This window comes from Hyla sarda, chromosome 2 (assembly GCF_029499605.1).
Source record: "Hyla sarda isolate aHylSar1 chromosome 2, aHylSar1.hap1, whole genome shotgun sequence".
Lineage (NCBI taxonomy): Eukaryota > Metazoa > Chordata > Amphibia > Anura > Hylidae > Hyla > Hyla sarda.
This window is the reverse complement of record NC_079190.1, coordinates 101209832-101230017: the sequence shown is the minus strand read 5'-3', so window position 1 is coordinate 101230017 and position 20186 is coordinate 101209832. Positions and strand designations below refer to the sequence as shown.

General features: G+C 41.0%; 1 protein-coding gene across 1 annotated transcript in view; it reads right to left on the bottom strand.

Annotated features, from left to right (window-relative positions):
* TMPRSS12 (transmembrane serine protease 12) overlaps positions 1–20186 on the bottom strand; it is a 46938-nt gene that overhangs the window by 17259 nt on the left and 9493 nt on the right. Inside the window, exons 2-5 of the mRNA XM_056562702.1 lie at positions 19822–19936; positions 14766–14961; positions 12266–12528; positions 8754–8896 (exon numbers count right to left, since the gene is read on the bottom strand). Coding sequence (XP_056418677.1) covers positions 8754–8896; positions 12266–12528; positions 14766–14961; positions 19822–19903 — 684 coding nt within the window. The 5' untranslated portion in view covers positions 19904–19936. The remainder of the gene's footprint in view (positions 1–8753; positions 8897–12265; positions 12529–14765; positions 14962–19821; positions 19937–20186) is intronic.

The following is a 20186-nucleotide window of genomic DNA, read 5'->3' as shown; positions in this document are numbered from 1 at the left end:
ACCACTTTCCCCTGATGTATGCCTTTTAGGCCGAAACCCCCCAGGGCTCTCCTCGGCTGCTTTTAAATTGGCCCAATTTATCTTATTGGCGGCCCGTATACATATAGCTTACCAAATGGTGCTCAGCCGTACTCTAACTGCCTATGGTTGTGTCACGGGTTAACCAAATTCTAGTCTCAGAAAAGCTGAATGCTCTAAGAGCGGATACCATGGAATTGTTCAATAAAGTTTGGGAGCCCTGGGTTTCCTCTTCTCACGCCCGGACATACAATATTATTTGTACCTTATCTTCTTCATTTTCTTTTTACTTGCAATAGCTATTTACCATATCTGTGCAGTACCAATGTAGAGTCCTCCCCCTTGACCCCTCCCTTCCCTTTACCCCCTTACCACCACCCCATGTCCCTCCCTTGTTAAGGGGAATTATGGTTGATTTATCTACTGCTGTGTGCCTACATATATTTATATACATGTAATGTAGCACTTGCTTCCACAATGTTGTATTGTTGTTACTGATTTTGTCAATAAATATATCTTTTGACACTAAAAAGGAGAGAAGTTGACTTAGTCTTTGCTTTGTGTGTCTGTCACACTAAATCTGCCCCCATAGGGGACGATCTATAGCAATCATTTAATTGTTAATACTGTTCAATGCTAAGCATTGGGCATAGCACTGATCAGTATTATCGGTGATCTTCTGCTCTGCTCGATCCTTAAAAAAAATTAAAATTGTCAGTTTTTCCCATTTTACCCCCAAAAAGCGTAAACATTTTTTTTTATAAACATATTTGATATCGACGCGTGCGTAAATGTCCGAACTATCAAAATATAATGTTAATGATCCCATACGGGGAACCGCGTAAACATAAAAATAAAAAAAAGTCCAAAAATGCTTATTATTTGTCACATTTTATTTAAAAAAAAATTTATACAAAATTATCTAAAAGTTTTAGATATGCAAATGTGGTATCAATAAAAAGTACAGATGACTGCACAAAAAATGAGCCCTCATACCGCCCTATATATGGAAACATTTATAAGTTATAGGTGGTCAAAATAGGGCGTTTTTAGATGACTGATTTTGTACAAAAAGTTTTAGATTTTTTTTTAAGCGACTCCCGAAAATTATCAAATAAACGGGTTACTAAACATACAGTAATTAACTCATGAAATGTAACCCTGTAAAACATAGCATTTATTTATCACAATTAAAATGAAAAGTAACCAGCATAATACAATCTAACAAAAGAGATTGATGGTGTAACCCATAAGGAAGAAATAGTTTAAAGGGGTACTCCAGTGGAAAACCTCAACTGGTGCCAGAAAGTTAAACAGATTTGTAAATTACTTCTATTAAAAAAAATCTTAATCCTTCCAGTACTTATTAGCTGCTGAATACTACAGAGGAAATTATTTCCTTTTTGGAACACATTGCTCTCTGCTGACATCATGACCACAGTGCTCCCTGCTGACAATGTCCATTTTAGGAACTGTCCAGAGCAGCATGTTTTCTATGGGGATTTTCTCCTATTCTGGACAGTTCTTAAAATGGACAGAGGTGTCAGCAGAGAGCACTGTGGTCATGATGTCAGCAGAGAGCTCTGTGTTCCAAAAAGAAAATAATTTCCTCTGTAGTATTCAGCAGCTATTAAAGGGGTACTCCGGTGAAAACCTTTTTATTTTTTTTTATTTTTTTTATCAACTGGTGCCAGAAATTACTTCTATTAAAAAATCTTAATCCTTCCTGTACTTATTAGCTGGTGAATACTACAGCGTAAATTCTTTTCTTTTTGAAACACAGAGCTGTCTGCTGATATCATGAGCAGAGTGCTCTCTGCTGACATCATGACCACAGTGCTCTCTGCTGACATCTCTGTCCATTTTAGGAACTGTCCAGAACAGCATATGTATGCTATGGGGATTTCCTTTTACTCTGGACAGTTCCTAAAATGGACAGAGATGTCACCAGAGAGCACTGTGCTCATGATGTCAGCAGACAGCTCTGTGTTTCAAAAAGAAAAGAATTTACGCTGTAGTATTCAGCAGCTAATAAGTACAGGAAGGATTAAGATTTTTTAATAGAAGTAATTTACAAATCTGTTTAACTTTCTGGCACCAGTTGATTTAAAAAAAAAAAAATTCCACCGGCGTACCCCTTTAAATACATATGAGTTCTTAACAAGAAAAGGTGAGTATTAAAAAATAAATAAATATAAACTCACATTACTGGTGGAGTGGCAGACAGATAACCTCCTTTCCGTTGGTACAAGGAGCTAAGTTGGGGGATGAATAGTGGGGATAAATAAACAGTATATCAACAATAAACTCTATCCCTTACACTATATCCTATAAAAAAGGCCTGTCCCTGCCTAACAGTGGAGGAGGCACATGCAGGGGTACATGTGTATTCAGTGCATGCCAAAGAGTGAATGACTATGACCAGCATTTATATCCAATATCATAACTATGACCAGTATTTATATCCAATATCCATCTGTAATCGCTCACCTGATGTGTGCTCACACGTGTGTTCATAACTGTAATTATACACTGCAATATATCTGGGCCTCTTAGATGTTCCCATCTATTGTGTATTTCTCCTGTGCGTTCCAAGTTTTTCAAATGCACAGTAGCTTTCGGGGGGTGACAGTGAGGTTTGCACAGGCGCAGTGTGGGAGTGGCCCGCTGCGCACCTGTGACCTTCTGGCTATTGTAAGCCTTACGTTCCATTGAGGTGAGACGCATCGATGCGCTCTGAGCAATTGAGCGCATGGACAGAATGCGCATGTGCGCTATGTCACCTCTTAGTGTTTACTGCGCATGTGGTGTTTATATATGTGTTCCGGACTTTAAAAGTTTGCGTTCCACTGCGGTGAGATGCACGGATGCACTCCCAGCAGTGGAACTTGACGATGTACGCATATGCGTTATGTCACTTCCGGGTTTATCCCCGGACGGACATAACGTCCGAACCATGCGGCTAAATTTGAACACACGTGTGAGCACACATCAGGTGAGTGATTACAGATGGATATTGGATATAAATACTGGTCATAGTTATGATATTGGATATAAATACTGGTCATAGTCATTCACTCTTTGGCATGCACTGAATACACATGTACCCCCCGCATGTGGGAGTTGTGGAACAGCGGGAGGTGTCATGTAACGTCTGAAGTCCACCCCCATATGCAGGTTTAAGTTCTATGAACTATGACTTCACAAGACCTCCTGAGGAACCCCGGTATCCATCCAAATCTGGGGGGAAACGCGTAGAGGTTAGAGGTATTGTGAACCTCATGTGCATTATATGAGGTCATGAGAGTATATATCTTGTTTACATTATTTATTCTTCATATATCTTTTGGTATCTATTTTGTTATATATGACTATTTGTGTATCTATTGTATTTGCATGCACCCACTGGTGAGATTATAGAATTTGTAAAACCTCATGTATATATTGCATTTTTCTGACATGAGGTTATAGATATTTATACATAGTTTTTGTATTTTCCTCTCACAGTGGTGATCATTTTAACATTTATCTGTTGTTTGGTATATGCTGATAATATTCATTATAGGGTATGATGATGCATCCTCATAGGGCTGTGGACAGCCGTCATTTGAAGTGGGGGTGCCTCCTCCACTGTTAGGCAGGGACAGGCCTTTTTTATAGGATATAGTGTAAGGGATAGAGTTTATTGTTGATATACTGTTTATTTATCCCCACTATTCATCCCCCAACTTAGCTCCTTGTACCAACGGAAAGGAGGTTATCTGTCTGCCACTCCACCAGTAATGTGAGTTTATATTTATTTATTTATACTCACCTTTTCTTGTTGAAGGGGTTGTGCGCTGCCCTGCAGTTCGGAGCTCCGCTCACAGCGTCCAGAAGTTCATTACTCCGAACGCTGTGTGCGGGCTTCCGTGTTCACAGCCGCCGGGCGTGACGTCACGCCCGGCCCCTTCGTGACTTCTCGTCCGCCCCCTCGGTCGCGCCCCCTTCCCATAGACTTTCGTTGAGGGGGCGGGCGAGACGTCACGAAGGGGCCAGGCGTGACGTCACGCCCGGCGGCCGCGAACACGGAAGCCCGCACACCGTGTTCGGAGTAATGAACTTCCGGTCGGTGTGAGCGGAGCTCCGAACTGCAGGGCAGCGCACAACCCCTTTAAGAACTCCTTTTCTTGTTAAGAACTCATTATATGTATTTAAACTATTTGTCCTTATGGTTACACAGTCATTCTCTTTTGTTAGATTGTATTATGCTGGTTACTTTTCATTTGAATTGTGATAAATAAATGCTATATTTTAGAGGGTTTAATTTTTTTTTAAGCGGTACAAAAATATAAAAGTATCTAGCCATGGGTATCATTTTAATTGTATTGACCCACAGATTAAAGAACTCATGTCATTTTTACCGTAAAGTGTGCAGTGTGAAAACAAAACCCTCCAAAATTAGCATAATTGTGGTTTTCATTTAAATTTCCTCCCTAAAAAAATTATTCTTTGGGTTCACCTTACATTTTATGGTAAAATGAGAGGTTTCATTACAAAGCACAATTGGTCATGCAAAAAACAAGCCCTTATATGGGTCTGTAGATGGAAATATAAAAGAGTTATGGATTTTAGAAGGAGAGGAGGAAAAAACGAAAACGCTAAAATAAAATTGGCCTGGTCCTTAAGGTTAAAATGGGCTTGGTCCTTAAGGGGTTAAAACTACTGTTGGGAAAAGACGCCCTTCCAATAAGAGAGACCGGGAGCAGTTTGCAAAGGAAGAGTGGTCCAACAATCCGGCTGAGAGGTGTAAGAAGCTTATTGATGGTTATAGGAAGACTGATTTCAGTTATTTTTTCCAAAGGGTGTGTAACCAAATATTAAGTTAAGGGTGCCAATAATTTTTGTCCAGACCATTTTTGGAGTTTGGTGTGACATTATGTCCAATTAGCTTTTTTCCTCCCTTTTTTGGTTTAGTTCCAACACACACAAAGGGAATAAACATGTGTATAGCAAAACGTGTTACTCCAATCCTTTTCTGTGAGAAATACTAAATTTTCTTGAAAAATTTCAGGGGTGCCAACATTTACGGCCATGACAATATTCTTCTGCCCCTAACAAACTGGCTCTTTAGTAGTCCTTTAAACGCCATAGGTGCATGAAAACTGGTCCAGTGCAACGTGCTATTTCTATCGGTGGGCTTACTGTACAAAGTGGTGGAAAACCCGTACTGATTTAACCGTACCTCTAAATGCAAAAAATGTATAACACAAGGATCAGACGTATGAGTGAACGTAATGGTGTTGTGACATTGGTTCAGTTTCTCAGCAAACTGCAATAATTACTTTTCGTCTTGTCTCCAGAGCATGAAGACGTCATCCATGTAGTGAAGCCACGTGGATGACGTCTCCAGCCCACAAGTACCAAACACGTGTGCATTCTCAAATTTGCCATAAAGGCATTGGCCAGACTAGGGGCCACCGCCGACCCCATCGCAACTCCATTTGTTTGGAGAAAAAATCCTTACCAAACCTAAAATCAATTTTTGATAACGCAAAGTCCAACAGGGACATCAGGAAATTTTGTTTTTGGTTATCGATCATATGATTCCTAGATAATAATTCTCAAACACATTGGAAGGGGATTTAACAAAGTATTCTATTTCCCACATCAATATAGACCAACCTACAGAGGGTTAGGACGGTCTATTTGTGCTTAAATTATTAAAAGTCGCACAGCTCTTGTTAAATTCTGTGTACCGGCTTCGAGATCTATGGTTTAGAATGTTTTTAAACCTGCTTCAGTATGGTCTGACATTTCAGTGTTCTTTCTGCCAATGCGACTTTTCGCACCAATGCATGCACCAATGCAATGTTCTAAAAATCCACTAAAGCAAAAGTTGCAAAAAAGTCGCACATATTTAGACTGTGACTTTCTGTGCGACAATTTTAGGCAGGAAAAAACTGTTTAAATGCTTTGATAAATCTCCCCCACTGTATCCCCTCATTTTGTGGTATATTGGTGTACAAACTCTGCACGTCTAGTGTGCAGAGATATGTAACACCAACAAAGTCACACTGATCTAAATGATCCAAAAAATCATTGGTGTCTTTCAAACACCTGTCTAACCATTTAAAGGGGTACTCTGGTGCCAGAAAGTTAAACAGATTTGTAAATTACTTCTATTAAAAAATCTTAATCGTTTTAGTACTTTTTAGCAGCTGTATGCTACAGAGGAAAATCTATTATTTTTTAAATTTCTTTGTTGTGTTGTCCACAGTGCTCTCTGCTGACACCTGATGCCCGTATCAGGAACTGTCCAGAGCAGGAGAAAATCCCCATTGCAAACCTATGCTACTCTGGAAAGTTCCTGACATGGACAGAGGTGTCAGCAGAGAGCACTGTGGACAAGACAAAAAAGAAATTCAAAAAGTAAAGAATTTCCTCTGTAGCATACAGCTGCTAAAAAGTACTAAAAGGATTAAGATTTATTAATAGAAGTCATTTACAAATCTGTTAAACTTTCTGGCACCAGTTCATTTGAAAAAAAAAGTTTTCCACTGGAGTACCCCTTTAATTTTGGTCTGAAGATAGTTGTCCACTCCCTGTTACAGCCGCTCTTGATCCTTGTGGACCACTATGTTCAGACTTTTTTGGCAGCAAAAAAGAGAGGCACCTATCCATGGCTCTCTTGTACTCAATGTAATGGTATAGTGAAAGGGGATTGTATCTGTCACCCTACATAAAGTCATAAAATACAGATTAAAGCTTACCACTCCTGTTTGAGCACGAATGTCATATACCTTCTTAAATGCCCTTGTGGTAAAATATACGTCGGGCAAACAGCATGGCAGATTAAAATGATAGGTGAACATAAGTCAGTGATTCGAAGGTATCTGCAAAGTGACATCATAACCGAAGTAGAAACTCAATACGGAGAAACTAATGTAGCACTGCACTTCAAAAGTAACGGGCATGTAGTATCAGATCTCAGGTGGCAAGTAACCGAAAATGTGGAACTGAGAAGGAATAAGGAAGATAATAAAAGGAACTTACTGCGCCATGAGACATATTGGATCAAGGTGTTAGAATCTCTGGAACCGAAAGGTTTGAATGAGGCATGTAGTGTTAAGGTTTTTCTCTAAGTATATACTGGGGATAGGCTAATGGGATTGTAAATGTGTAAGCATTGTTGAATTTCCAGCACTGAAAGAGTTAGAGGAAAACGTTCACCTGCACTATAACCCGATACACCGTTTTATAGTGTGGGTGAACAGAAGACTGATGCGAGGTCTCGGACTGCTATACCTATCTGCAGTCCGGAGCCCCGATCCCCCGAAAGTCCCCCTCTTCCAGCGCTGACCTGCGCTTTGAGGTGGCCCGCCGGCTGGATTTAAATATTCATAAGCGCCGGTCATGTGAGCGCTCGTGCCTACTGAGTGCTCACATGACCGGCGCTTATGAATATTTAAATCTAGCCAGCCGGCTGCCTCAAAGCGCAAGTCCGCGCTGGAAGAGGGGGACTTTTGGGGGATCGGGGCTCCGAACTGCAGGTAGGTATAGCAGTCTGAGACCTCGCATCAGTCTCCTGTTCACCCACACTATAAAACGGTGTATCGGGTTATAGTGCGGGTGAACATGACAGTTTCCCTTTAATAGGAATACTGCTATGCCCTATATCTATCACCTGACCTTTCCTACCTGTGCTCATGACTAAGGGGGGTTTGCCCGGAAACGTAGCGTGCGGCAGGATGGAGCACAGGTCTTTGTCCATCTGAACTGCCTATGATCGGACATCTGATGTGAAGTTATCGCCACCATTTGTGAAGTTTTGAAACTGAAATAAAAAGAAGACGTTAATGAGAGTGTGAGTAACTTCGCTTACTGATGTCAGCAGACACCTAGCCAAAGCCACGCTGTCCAGGTGCGCTTGTTAAAATTTTAGCAGTAAAGAGGTTGTGCAGCAGACCTGATTACCTGTAGATGGTTGCAGTACTGAATGTTCTGAGTACAGTACTGTATCGTAACTGTCTAAGGACTGTGTGTTATTCCAAGTATACCTTCCCCGAGGCTGTGTACACAGGTTGAATTCTTTCTTAAATTTTGCTCAAACCACAGGATAATGGCACAATTTTACTGCGATTGCACATGTGACATTTTTATAACTGTTTTGACCAATAAATGGTAGAAATGCTATAAAAACACAACATTTAAATGGTCTTATGACTTTAAGTCTTCATAAAACACCTCAATTGTGATTATAGGTCATTTCACTTTTTCCTTTACTGTAGGGGAACTGCAGTGGTGACAGTCCACACCCTCTCTCTAGTAAGCCAGAAGCATTATAGGAAATGTAGGCAGCATTAGAAAATCATTTGTGTGGAAATATAAATCAGTATGACTGAAAGCCCATGCATGCTATAATCAGCTGAAACAGGTAAGCACAAGGCATACACAAGAACCTCAACATTATTCTCTAATAGCCTACGCTGCAGTGTGTCTTACTGATTTGTCAGTATACATAATTTTTATGAATACATGTAATATTAAAGATACAGGCCACATTTTGTATATAGTGTCAATACAGAATAAGCAGCTGAGGTCATGTTTGGATTGTAAACTTACATGGGAAGGAATCCATGGAAGCACAGAACATTTCTAGAACTGCTTGTGTAACTTATTGTTGCTGGTGTTCATGAAAAATTTGCATATTAAACTGATCTGTTTGGTATCTGATCCCATCGCATTCCTCTTACCTGGCAAGTGTCGACTCCCCCGTCCTCAAAGCCAGCACAGATCATATTGTCAGTAAGAAGCCCATTATACCATCCGCTATGGTTACAGAGTGATGTAGGAATTATATCTATTTGTGCCTCCTGCAATATAGTTGATATTTTACCTGAAAGATAAGAGTTTGTGTAGGTTATATTCAAAGAAAGAAAGATCTACTTCATTCACTTGAAAGCCAATGGACAATACAATACGACGCACAGCAACCCAGGTCAATTGCTGAGTAACATGTTCTGTCACTTTGCTGGTACTGTAACATGCTGCAGAATTTCCACCTGCAAAATCTGGATTGAAAACCTGCACCTGCCCTGTGTGATTACAGCCATAATCAGTAGCAGTTTACTACAGTGAACGCACAGTGCAAATGCCCATTGCATGTAAGGATGGGATCAGATTCCATCCTGTAATGTCAGCAGTTTGCAAAAGAATAAAGGTAGAACTAAAGCAATGAAGTATCACGCTGCCCTCTTGTGGCGGCCTCACTAAATGAGCTGAGCGAAAGGAATTTATTCATTGTTGTTATGCAAGTTCAACGGGGAAATTTATTAGTTTGGTGCAAATACTGGAGTACATATGTGCTATAATTGACACCAACTTTCTGATTCTAGTAAACATGTCGGACAATGAGAGGCCATGCCCCTTCTGAATTCAGTTTTGGATTTGCATTCAAAAAAATAAAATCATGTGACTGGGCATGTACATGGGCAATTTCCACATTTTTTTCGGTGGTTGTTTCAGTTCAAATCAAGCTTTAGGGTACATTTTCAGAGGGCAGATATTTAGCAAATTTAACTTAGCCACAACAGGTCTTTTGCAGCTGACCTGCGGAGACTGAGTCAAAGTCAGAAGTGGATCCATAAGGAAGGAGAAGTTTAAGTCCTTCCTGCATATTTCCTACACCTTTTGATACACTTCTGGCTTTGGTTTAAAAATTGCAGTGACAATTTTCCAAAAAACTGCTAACTGGAAATCCAGCCTAGGTTTCCACCTAGGTTTTTTTTCTACCATTTTTTTAAGTTTCTGTAGAAACACCTTTTTTATTATAATTATTCATTTTTCATTGCCTTCAGGGTACCACTCCATGTGTCAAATTCAGAGCACCCGGCCCATGGAGTTTAAGGAGGTAAGTATAGCACCACTACTTACCTCAGCAATGTACACCAATGTATACTCTACTGGAGCCCTGTCTCCTGTTACTATACTGAATGGAGTCCCTGCCTTGTGCGTGGCTGAGCTGTGCCAGCTGCTATACAGCTTGGGCTGGGCAGGAGGTATACATGTGTATTTCCTGCCCAGCAAGGAAAAAGTTGTGCTTTTGCGGATATATCCCCCCCCCCCCACATTAAGTGCCCAGCAAAGATTGAGTTAAACAGCAATGCAGAGCATTAGAGATGAGCGAACTTACAGTAAATTCGATTCGTCACGAACTTCTCAGCTCGGCGGTTGCTGACTTTTCCTGCATAACTTAGTTCAGCTTTCCGGTGCTCCGGTGGGCTGGAAAAGGTGGATACAGTCCTAGGAAAGAGCACCGGAAAGCTGAACTAATTTATGCAGGAAAAGTCATCAACTGCCGAGCTGAGAAGTTCGTGACGAATCAAATTTACTGTAAGTTCGCTCATCTCTACTGAGCATGGCTACTTAATTCTTTTGGGAACATACAGTAACCAGCGATGTATATACATTGTTCGTTCCTGTGTGTCCCGCCTTGCTGGGCTGAGTGTAGTTCCGCAGCGGAGATTGTGGGTGTCCTTATTCCTGTCCAGCCTCTTGGTCTGTAGCTTCGTCTCTAGTGATGACATCAGGGTCACTAGAGACAGAACTGCTGAACAAGATGTCAGAACAGGAATGTGGACGGGTGAGACAGGCTCTGTTTACATGTTGCATTTTGATCATGCCTTTTTTGTAAAAAATAAAAATAAAAAATGGAGAAATGTTATATGTGAATAGACCCTTTATGTACTTTATGGGTGCTCTTCCCAGGGGAGAGTACCCTAAAATGTACTAAGCCATTTTTGTGTCTGTTTTTGTTTGGTTGTTCAGATCCAGATTGCTTTAGCTTGTTTTCAGAAACATAAGTGGAAACTTAGCTTTACAGAGGAACCAAATGATGTACTTTTCCTTGGAATTGCAGCTTCACAATCTAATGCCTGTACTTGGAAGTTGTTGCAATATCTTTTACATCTGCATTTTAAATATGCTGATAACTTTCATAAAATTTTACTTAGGCTTTCATTAGGGTATGTTCACACTGAGGAATTGGAGAGGAATTTCCACGAGTAATTCTGCTCGCTTTTCTCTCTCCAAATCATTCAGCAGTGAAAACCCCCATAGAGCTGTGCAGAATTTCTGCCCCTCAGTTCACACTGAGGAATTTCCTCAAGCAGAATTCTGACGAGGAAGTCTGTTCCGCTTGAAGAAAGAACATGTTCTTTCTTTCAGGCGGAATCAGCGTCGTTCTCCCATAGAGATCAATGTTATTATTTTTTTTTTAGTCAGAAGCATTTCCACGCGGAATTGGCGCGGAATTGGTGCGGAATTCGCGCGGAATTTCCGCATGAAAAAAATAATATTTTTATGAATAGAAATACTTGATACTCCTCCTCCTCATGAAACCTGCATTTCCGTGCGGAATTCCGCGCCAATTCTGTGCGAAATTCCGCGCAAAATCTCTGTGAGTTCTTGTGGAAAAGTAACAATATTTTGAGGCAGAAAATTTCTGCTTGATTTCCGCCCCAATTCCTCAATGTGAACATACCCTTAGGCTCAAATAACACATTCATTCCACCTGAAATGAGAAGTGGAAGTCCTTCCTTTATATTTAGCCCGTAGAAGCTCAAGACAGAGCGAAACAGAGCTGTCGCTTGTGGTACACCCCCCCCCCCCCCCGCACTTTGTTATGTCCACCGTCCTGTAATATACGTGAGTATATGTAATAAAGAAAATCAGAAGAACCCGGTGAGTGCCGACTTCTTTTCTCTCTATGGATTTTTTAGTTCCTTTATATTTCCTATAAATTTTGAATACACTTCTAACTTTGGCAGTTTTCAAAAAACAAACCAAAAACCTTCCAAATGGAATTCCAACCTTAGGGTACATTCACATGGGCGGATTACCTGCGGAAAATCCACAGTGGATTTTGCTACCATTGACTCAAATGGGTCCGAAGGAAAATCTGCAAATCTGCTTCTATTGTGGATTTTCTATTGACTAATTGAAGTCAACGGAAATTCCGCAGGTAATCCGCCCATTTTAATGTACCCTAAGACTAGGTTCTCACAGTGTTTTTTCAGGTGTATTTTATTTATAAAAAATGTTGTCTGTATTTTTAAGTCTATGGCTAAGTGGTTACCTGTGCACAAAATCAGACATATGTTTTGCTGAAACATAAATAAGTGTCACGTCATGTAAAATGCTGTTTGTGATCCTGACCCATAAACTGACTTTTAATCTAGTTTAATAGGTGAAATTATGAGATTACCTCCAGAAGAAGTTGTCCCCCATCCAGTTATAAAGCATTGTGCAAATGGGTCTACCTGTAGTTCCTGTGTTGCCAAGCAGACTGGTCGTACATAATCTGTATATATAACTGGATTTACTAACTCCAACAAAGCAAGATCATTATCCATAGTTTTAGGGTCAAAGTTTCTGTAAATAATTTGTTTGATTTCAGATATTTGCTTTGTGTTTTCGGGAAGTAAAATATCAATAACTCCAAACACTGCTCTCCAGTACCTTTGATTTCTGTGGGAAGAAAGGATTAGGGTATTAGTAGCACAATGCAATAGCTCAAAAAGTGACTACTGTGTATAGACATCTATAAAAGCATGTAAAGAATCACCATTAGAAAGTGTTTTCAAAGAAGCTCCCCTCTAAACATTTAGGGTATACAGTGGGGCAAAAAAGTATTTAGTCAGCCACCAATTGTGCAAGTTCTCCCACTTAAAAAGATGAGAGAGGCCTGTAATTTTCATCATAGGTATACCTCAACTATGAGAGACATAATGAGAAAAAAAATCCATAAAATCACATTGTCTGATTTTTAAAGAATTTATTTGCAATTATGGTGGAAAATAAGTATTTGGTCACCTACAAACAAGCAAGATTTCTGTCTCTCACCGACCTGTAACTTCTTTAAGAGTCTCCTCTGTCCTCCACTCATTACCTGTATCAATTGCACCTTTTTGAACTTATCAGTATAAAAGACACCTGTCCACAACCTCAAACAGTCACACTCCAAACTCCACTATGGCCAAGACCAAAGAGCTGTTGAAGGACACCAGAAACAAAATGGTAGACCTGCACCAGGCTGCAAAGACTGAATCTGCAATAGGCAAGCAGCTTAGTGTGAAGAAATCAACTATTAGAAAATGGAAGACATTCAAGACCAGTGATATGGGAGGATCTAGTGAATGACCTGCAGAGAGCTGAGACCAAAGTAGCAAAGGCTAACAGCAGTAACACAATACGCCGCCAGGGCCTCAAATCAGGCAGTGCCAGACGTGTCCCCCTGTTGGCTGGGTCTTTTATATCTCAAACCAGTGCCCTGTAATGCAGATCCATTGCCTTTTAATAATATATTAGTTGTATAAAATCACACACATTTATAAGAAACATGCGGTTTTCTCATGGACACATATTACACATGGACAATTATTCTTACTACAACTCAGCGTTGATAGGGAAATGTAAAAGCGACCTATTTTAAAGCAAACCTGTGTTATCCTATCAGACCAGACTAATGATGTGTAGGAAATTGCTGACATACTCAAAATGAAATATTTTTATACTGGAATTAATTCTTTGAGTAGAGGTAACCATTGCCAAGGTGTGACATGGGGTTGGTAAGAGAGTCCCCTAGGTTGCACCTGTCTCCCTTTCAGAGAGGGGTGCATTTCTAAACATTATTTAACCTTATATGTCTAGGGATCTAAAGCAACCTGCTTTGTCCTGACTATAACAGCGTACAGGTAGGCCACATATAGTACATCCACAGCAGGTTTCCTACAGCCAAAATTCTGCTTGCTTCCACTGCGGAATTTCCATGGCGGAATACATTGAATTCAATACGTAGCAACATGATCCATATGTGCATTTTCCACTTCAGAAATTCAACAATTGATATTCAGCTGCGCAAAGCCTACTGTGGATGTGCTATGTGTGACCCTACCCTACAACGCTTTCCAGCGGCAGCTTTATGTGTGTAGTGAGTTTTGGAGGCAGAGCTGCGTTTCACAGTCACCCCTTCACACGGTCCCGCCTCCAAAACTCACTGCACACATAGGGCTGCCGCTGAAAAGCCTTGTGTGTATGGTGAGTGAGGGATACACAGCGTATTACCCTCTGCTGCTGCAGATTTTGTGCAGCGTGAAATACGTTGCGTATATGCCAGGTGGGAACATACCCTAATAGTGGATTCGCACATGGCAGATTTTGTAGTAGAAAGTTCAGTAAGCACATGTTGGAATATCCACACGGAGAATCTCTGTGCGGACATGCCGGTGAGTGCGGGCAACTGCATAATATGCCGCTGCTAGGACCGCAAAGGAATGCGCCGTCGCAGAGACACCTATGAATTCCGTACAGTCTCCGCACAAAGAATAAATATGTTCATTCTTTGTGGGGACACCGAAATTGGAATTTCGTGCTGAAAACATCTGGCATCCTCTGTGTGCACAGAGCAGAAGAACCCTGTTGAATTCAACGGGACTCTGCTGTAGCAAAATCTCCATGCCAGATTCCAGCTGTGGAATCCGGCACAGAAATTCCGACGTGTGAACATGGGCTTACTATTTCTTTAATCCCAATAACTTGCAGAAATTCATTTAGATGAATGTAACTGATTTTTAGTAGAACTTTCTGCAACTAAATCTGCTACACATAAATCTACCATACAAAGTGTTTCTCCATGTCAAATAAATACAATGCTATAAAAATCTTTTCATCAGCTTTGCACTTTTTGCCAGCATCATAATACACACCGTCTTTCTCTGAAGCAGTGAGCAGCAGTCATCACCCATATCTTGTGAATAAGGGATCCACCGCATGAGTGTTTATAGCCATATCCAGAACTCAAATGCTGAAGGCTAACCTGCCATGGCCAGGCTCCTGGAAGTGCATCATGGCCACCTATAATACGGGATCCAAGTGTATCTACCAGTGGACGTTTCCCGCAAGCTAAAAGGATAGGAAATTATCAGCAGATTATGAAGAGATTAATAAATTGTTTGCTTTTAAATCTCTTGCCTGATAGATCTCAATTGACACTATTCATTTTGGTTGGGCTCCAATGGCGTAGCTGTATAAAAATGTTTTCCTTAGAAGTCAGAAAGAATCCTCTTGGTACAGTACATCACAGAACAAAAAATACCTTCCCAATCCCCATGGGCAGTTAGAAAAATGTCCTGCTCAAGTTTACTCAATGCCCTCTCTTTATTGTGTATATCTCTTATTTCTAATTCTATTATATTATTATCATAATTTCATTCCTTCAGCCAAAAGTTGCTCAACTTTCCTACTATACATTAAAATATTTTTTGTTACCAATAAGTAAATTAGCCTTTTGACATGCTAATGGTTGTTAAATTGACAACTGGGTGGCCCAGAGTCAACTTGACGTGAACTTTCGATGTGCTGACACTGTCCACTGAGACACACTATATCCGAAAAAGGCAGGTACCACTACACGTTACAAAACATGATAGTGCCAGTCTACAGGAAATATAACACAATCACCAAATCACATAGAATCATGTAACACACAACTGCACATGATATTGTTACCGAAATCAATACCTACACAAAAGTGTGCAAAAAGACCTTATGATCATTTATTTGAGAAAATACTACATAAAACGTGTTCATTTGTGACATAACATTTAAACTAAAAAAATACTTAATCATTCCTGCCCCATTGTGCAGGACAGAAATAGTCTGGAAGAAATAGAAAATGCAAATTTGTGCAAGGGAAAATTTTATATTAAGTGTCGATAAAATATCCTAAGTCCATGTGGAATAAATAATGGAGTATCAAAATAGTCAGTCACATTATCACAGCCTCAAAGGTCCCATGTGAGCCTAGTAGGGCAACTAAAGCCCCACATGTATTGCTGTGTGTCATAGCTTCCTCAGGGGTCTTTAAAAAAAAGGGAGATTTGACATAACCTGTGCAGAGAATAGGTTGACCAGTTGCCCCTAGCAACCAATCAGATTGCTTATTCTATTTTTTAGTGGCCTTTTTGAAAATTAGAGACGCAATCTGGTTGCTATGGGCAACTGGACCTCTTTTCCTTTGAACAGATTATGATAAATATCCATAATCTCCCCATAATTTATTTGTAGATGTGCATTTGTGTGGTGCATGATTCTTTGTGGTTTGGTGACTGTCCAATGAGAGGATAGTGTCAGAGCAGCCAGTGGTATCTCTATTATACCTTATGATCTTGCCGTTCTCTCTTTACACAGGATGACCACTGTATAGAAATAATGTGTAAGCATAACCTATCCTCTAACAGAAAAAATGGCACCTACAATACATGTATACAATGGGGACTTTATAATTCGTTTTACCCTTTTTTTTTGTGTTCAAAAGTCAGTGTTTTGGGCAATGGGGGAAAAGGCACAACAATTTTGCACACTCACATTTTTGTGCAATCTAACACCAGCATAGCCCCTTAAAGACGATGGACGTAAATGTACGACATGGTGCCATGGTACTTAACGCGCCATGGCGTACATTTATGCTCCCCCCATGACAGGGAGTAGAGATGAGTGAACTTACAGTAAATTCGATTCGTCATGAACTTCTCGGCTCGGCAGTTGTTGACTTATCCTGCATAAATTAGTTCAGCCTTCAGGTGCTCCGGTGGGCTGGAAAAGGTGGATACATTCCTAGGATAAAGTCTCCTAGGACTGTATCCACCTTTTCCAGCCCACCGGAGCACCTGAAAGCTGAACTAATTTACGCAGGATAAGTCATCAACTGCCGAGCCGAGAAGTTCGTGACAAATCGAATTTACTGTAAGTTCGCTCATCTCTAACAGGGAGCACCGGACCGGTGCTCATGGCAGGTCCGGGCTGCTATCAGCAGCCAGGAACCCGACGGTAATGGCGGACATCTGCGGGGACCCGATCATCCAGCATGGCTGCCGGAGGTCCCCTCACCTGGCTCCGGCTGGCTCCCGGGGTCTTCTGCTCTGGTCTGAGATCGAGCAGACCAGAGCAGAAGATCACCGATAACACTGATCAGTGCTATGCTCTATGCATAGCACTGAACAGTATCAAATTATTGCTATAAATAGTCCCCTATGGGGACTATTAAAGTGTAAACAAAAAAAAAGTAAAAAAATGTAAAATAAAAAAGTAAAAAAATGTGAAAAATACCCTCCCCCAATAAAAATGTAAAACGTCAATTTTTCCCATTTTACCCCCAAAAAGCGTAAAAAAATAATTAATACACATATTTGGTATCGCCGCGTGTGTAAAAGTCTGAACTATTGAAATATATTGTTAATTATCCCTTACGGTGAACGACGTAAAAAAAAAAAAATGTCCAAAATTGCTGCTTTTTTGTCACATTTTATTCAAAAACAAATTAATAAAAAATTTATAAAAAGTGAAACCTAGGCAAAAGTGGTACTGATAAAAAATACAGATCATGGCGCAAAAAATGAGCCCTCATACCGCCCCATATATGGAAAAATTTGAAAGTTATAGGTGGTCAAAATAGGGCAATTTCAAACATACTAATTTTGTTAAAATGGTTATAAATTTTTTTAAGCGGTACAATTATAGAAAAGCATATAACATGGGTATAATTTTAAATAATAAAGAAAACATGTAATTTTTACCATAAAGTGTACAGTGTGAAAGCAAAAACAAAATTTGCTAAATTGTGGTTTTCTTTTCAATTTTCCCACATAAATAATATTTGTTTGGTTGCGCCGTAAATTTTATGGTAAAATGTGATGTAATTACAAAGTACAACTGGTGACGCAAAAAGCAAGCCCTCATATGGGTCTGTGGATGGAAATATAAAAGAGTTATGATTTTTTGAAGGCGAGGAGGAAAAAACGAAAATGCAAAAATAAAATTGGTCTGGTCCTTAAGGCCAAAATGGGCCTGGTCTTTAAGGGGTTAGACCACATTCAGAAGCTTGTCTACATCTAAGCTAGTTGGGTGTTTATTAAGAACGCGCAACTCTTTGGTAAATGTGGGGGAAGTGCTAAAGCAAACAGGGCATACTTAAAGAGTACCTGTCACCAAATGAAACTTTTAATATAGTGTTCCTTGTGTAATTCGCAAACACATTCCCATTCACTTGCTTTTAAAATTATCAACATAAATATGTTTTAAATGTAATAGAAAAAATGGCCACTAGGTGGCTCTGTTCCGTTCCCTGCTACAATTAACCCCTTAAGGACCAAGCCCATTTTGGCCTTAAGGACCAGAGTGTTTTTTGCACATCTGACCACTGTCACATCCAGCTGTTGCAAAACTACAACTCCCAGCATGCGCTGACAGACTGTACATGCTGAGAGTTTTAGTTTTGCAACAGCTGTAGGCACACTGGTTATGTATCACTGAGTTTGTGACCTAACTCAGTGCTTCACAACCAGTGTGCCTCCAACTGTTGCAAAACTACAACTCCCAGCATGTATGGTGCATGGTGTACGGTGACTGCTGAGAGTTGTAGTTTGCAACAGCTGGAGGCACACCGGTCGTGAAACACTGAGTTAGGTAAAAAAAAAACTCTGAGTTTTACAACCAGTGTGCCTTCAGCTATTGCAAAACTACAACTCTCAGCAGTCACCGACAGCCAACGGGCATGCTGGGAGTTGTAGTTATGCAACCAGCAGATGCACCACTACAACTCCCAGCATGTACTTTAGCTGTTTGTGCAAGCTGGGAGTTGTAGTTATACAACAGCTGAAGGTACACTTTTCAATAGAAAAATGTGCCTTCAGCTGTTGCTAAGCAACAGCAGGAGGCTGTCATTCGGCTCCAAGCCGCCGCTTCAGGACAGTCCCGCCCCCGCCGCCGCTCCTGGGGCCCCGATCCACAGGGATCAACAGGGACGCTGGGGATCGGGGTCCCCAGCTCCCGGGGTCTTCTACCCGCTCACATCCTCCGGAAGAGGGGCGGAGCGGGTTGCGGGAGTGACACCTGCAGCAGGTGCCCTGATTGGTCGGCCGGTAAACTGGCTGATGAATCAGGGCGATCGTGAGGTGGCACCAGTGCCACCTCACCCCTGCTGGCTATGGCTGTTCGGAGCCGTCAGAGACGGCCCCGATCAGCCAGTAATTCCGGGTCACTGGAGACCCGATTGACCTGGAATCACCACAGATCGCTGGGCTGAACTGTCCAGCGATCTGCGGCCATCGCTGACATTGGGGGACATGAACGATTTCAGCAGGCATCCAGCTCCGGTCCCCAACCGGCTAGGAGTGGGGACCGGATTTCCCACGGGCATATGGATACGCCCTCGGTCCTTAAGGACTCGGAATGCAGGGCGTATCCATACGCCCTGTGTCCTGAAGAGGGTAGTACAGTGAGTTTGGTCTCCTCCCAACCTGTCAGGAGACCAAACTCAGGAAGTGCTTCTCTATGCACTGAGCTTGATTGACAGCTGCACAGCCTTACCGAAAACAGAGCCTCACTGAAAGCTGCACAGAGCTTGAGGTCTTCTATTCATCACAACGCTGCAATGATGTGAGGGCGGAAATGTTTCCACAGCGGGTTTCAGTGATGTCATGCCTGCTGTGAAATGCCCATTTTCTCCTGCTGGGAGATTGCACTATGTAAGCAAGAAGAACAGCAAGATACAGAACTTTTTAAAGCTCTGAAATGTTTTTAAGGGTGGGAGGAGTATTCGGAGTAGTTAGGGAACATAGCCTGAGTTAGTTTAGAAAAGTTTATTTGGTGACAGGTACTCTTTAATTTATACAGACAATGCTAAATGGCCCCCAATTTGTGCAATTAACAATGCTGATCGCATGAATGTTTCCTGCAGGTGCTGGTGAATGCTTTCACACTTACCGTCAGTGCCATCGCCCAGTACTACCTTTGCCCACAACAACAGATATGCTCCACTCAGGATGGCATGCATTTTCCTTCTCATTATGAGCAGTAGGTGAGAGTTCAGGAGTGGGCCCTAGAGAACACAATTGAGGTTACCTCTCAGAGATGGACAAATTTTTAGATATAATAGTGATTTCCCACATATGCTGGATAATAAGAGTCTGTCATCGATCCTGAAATATCTGTTTTACTAAATACTCGCAATATAACACCAATGTTTGATCACACTTTCTAAGAACTCCATGGGAATTTATTACTGTATTTACACAGCCTTTTCTGTGTAAATATGTGTAAAAACTGTGATTTGCTAAAAAATCTTGTGA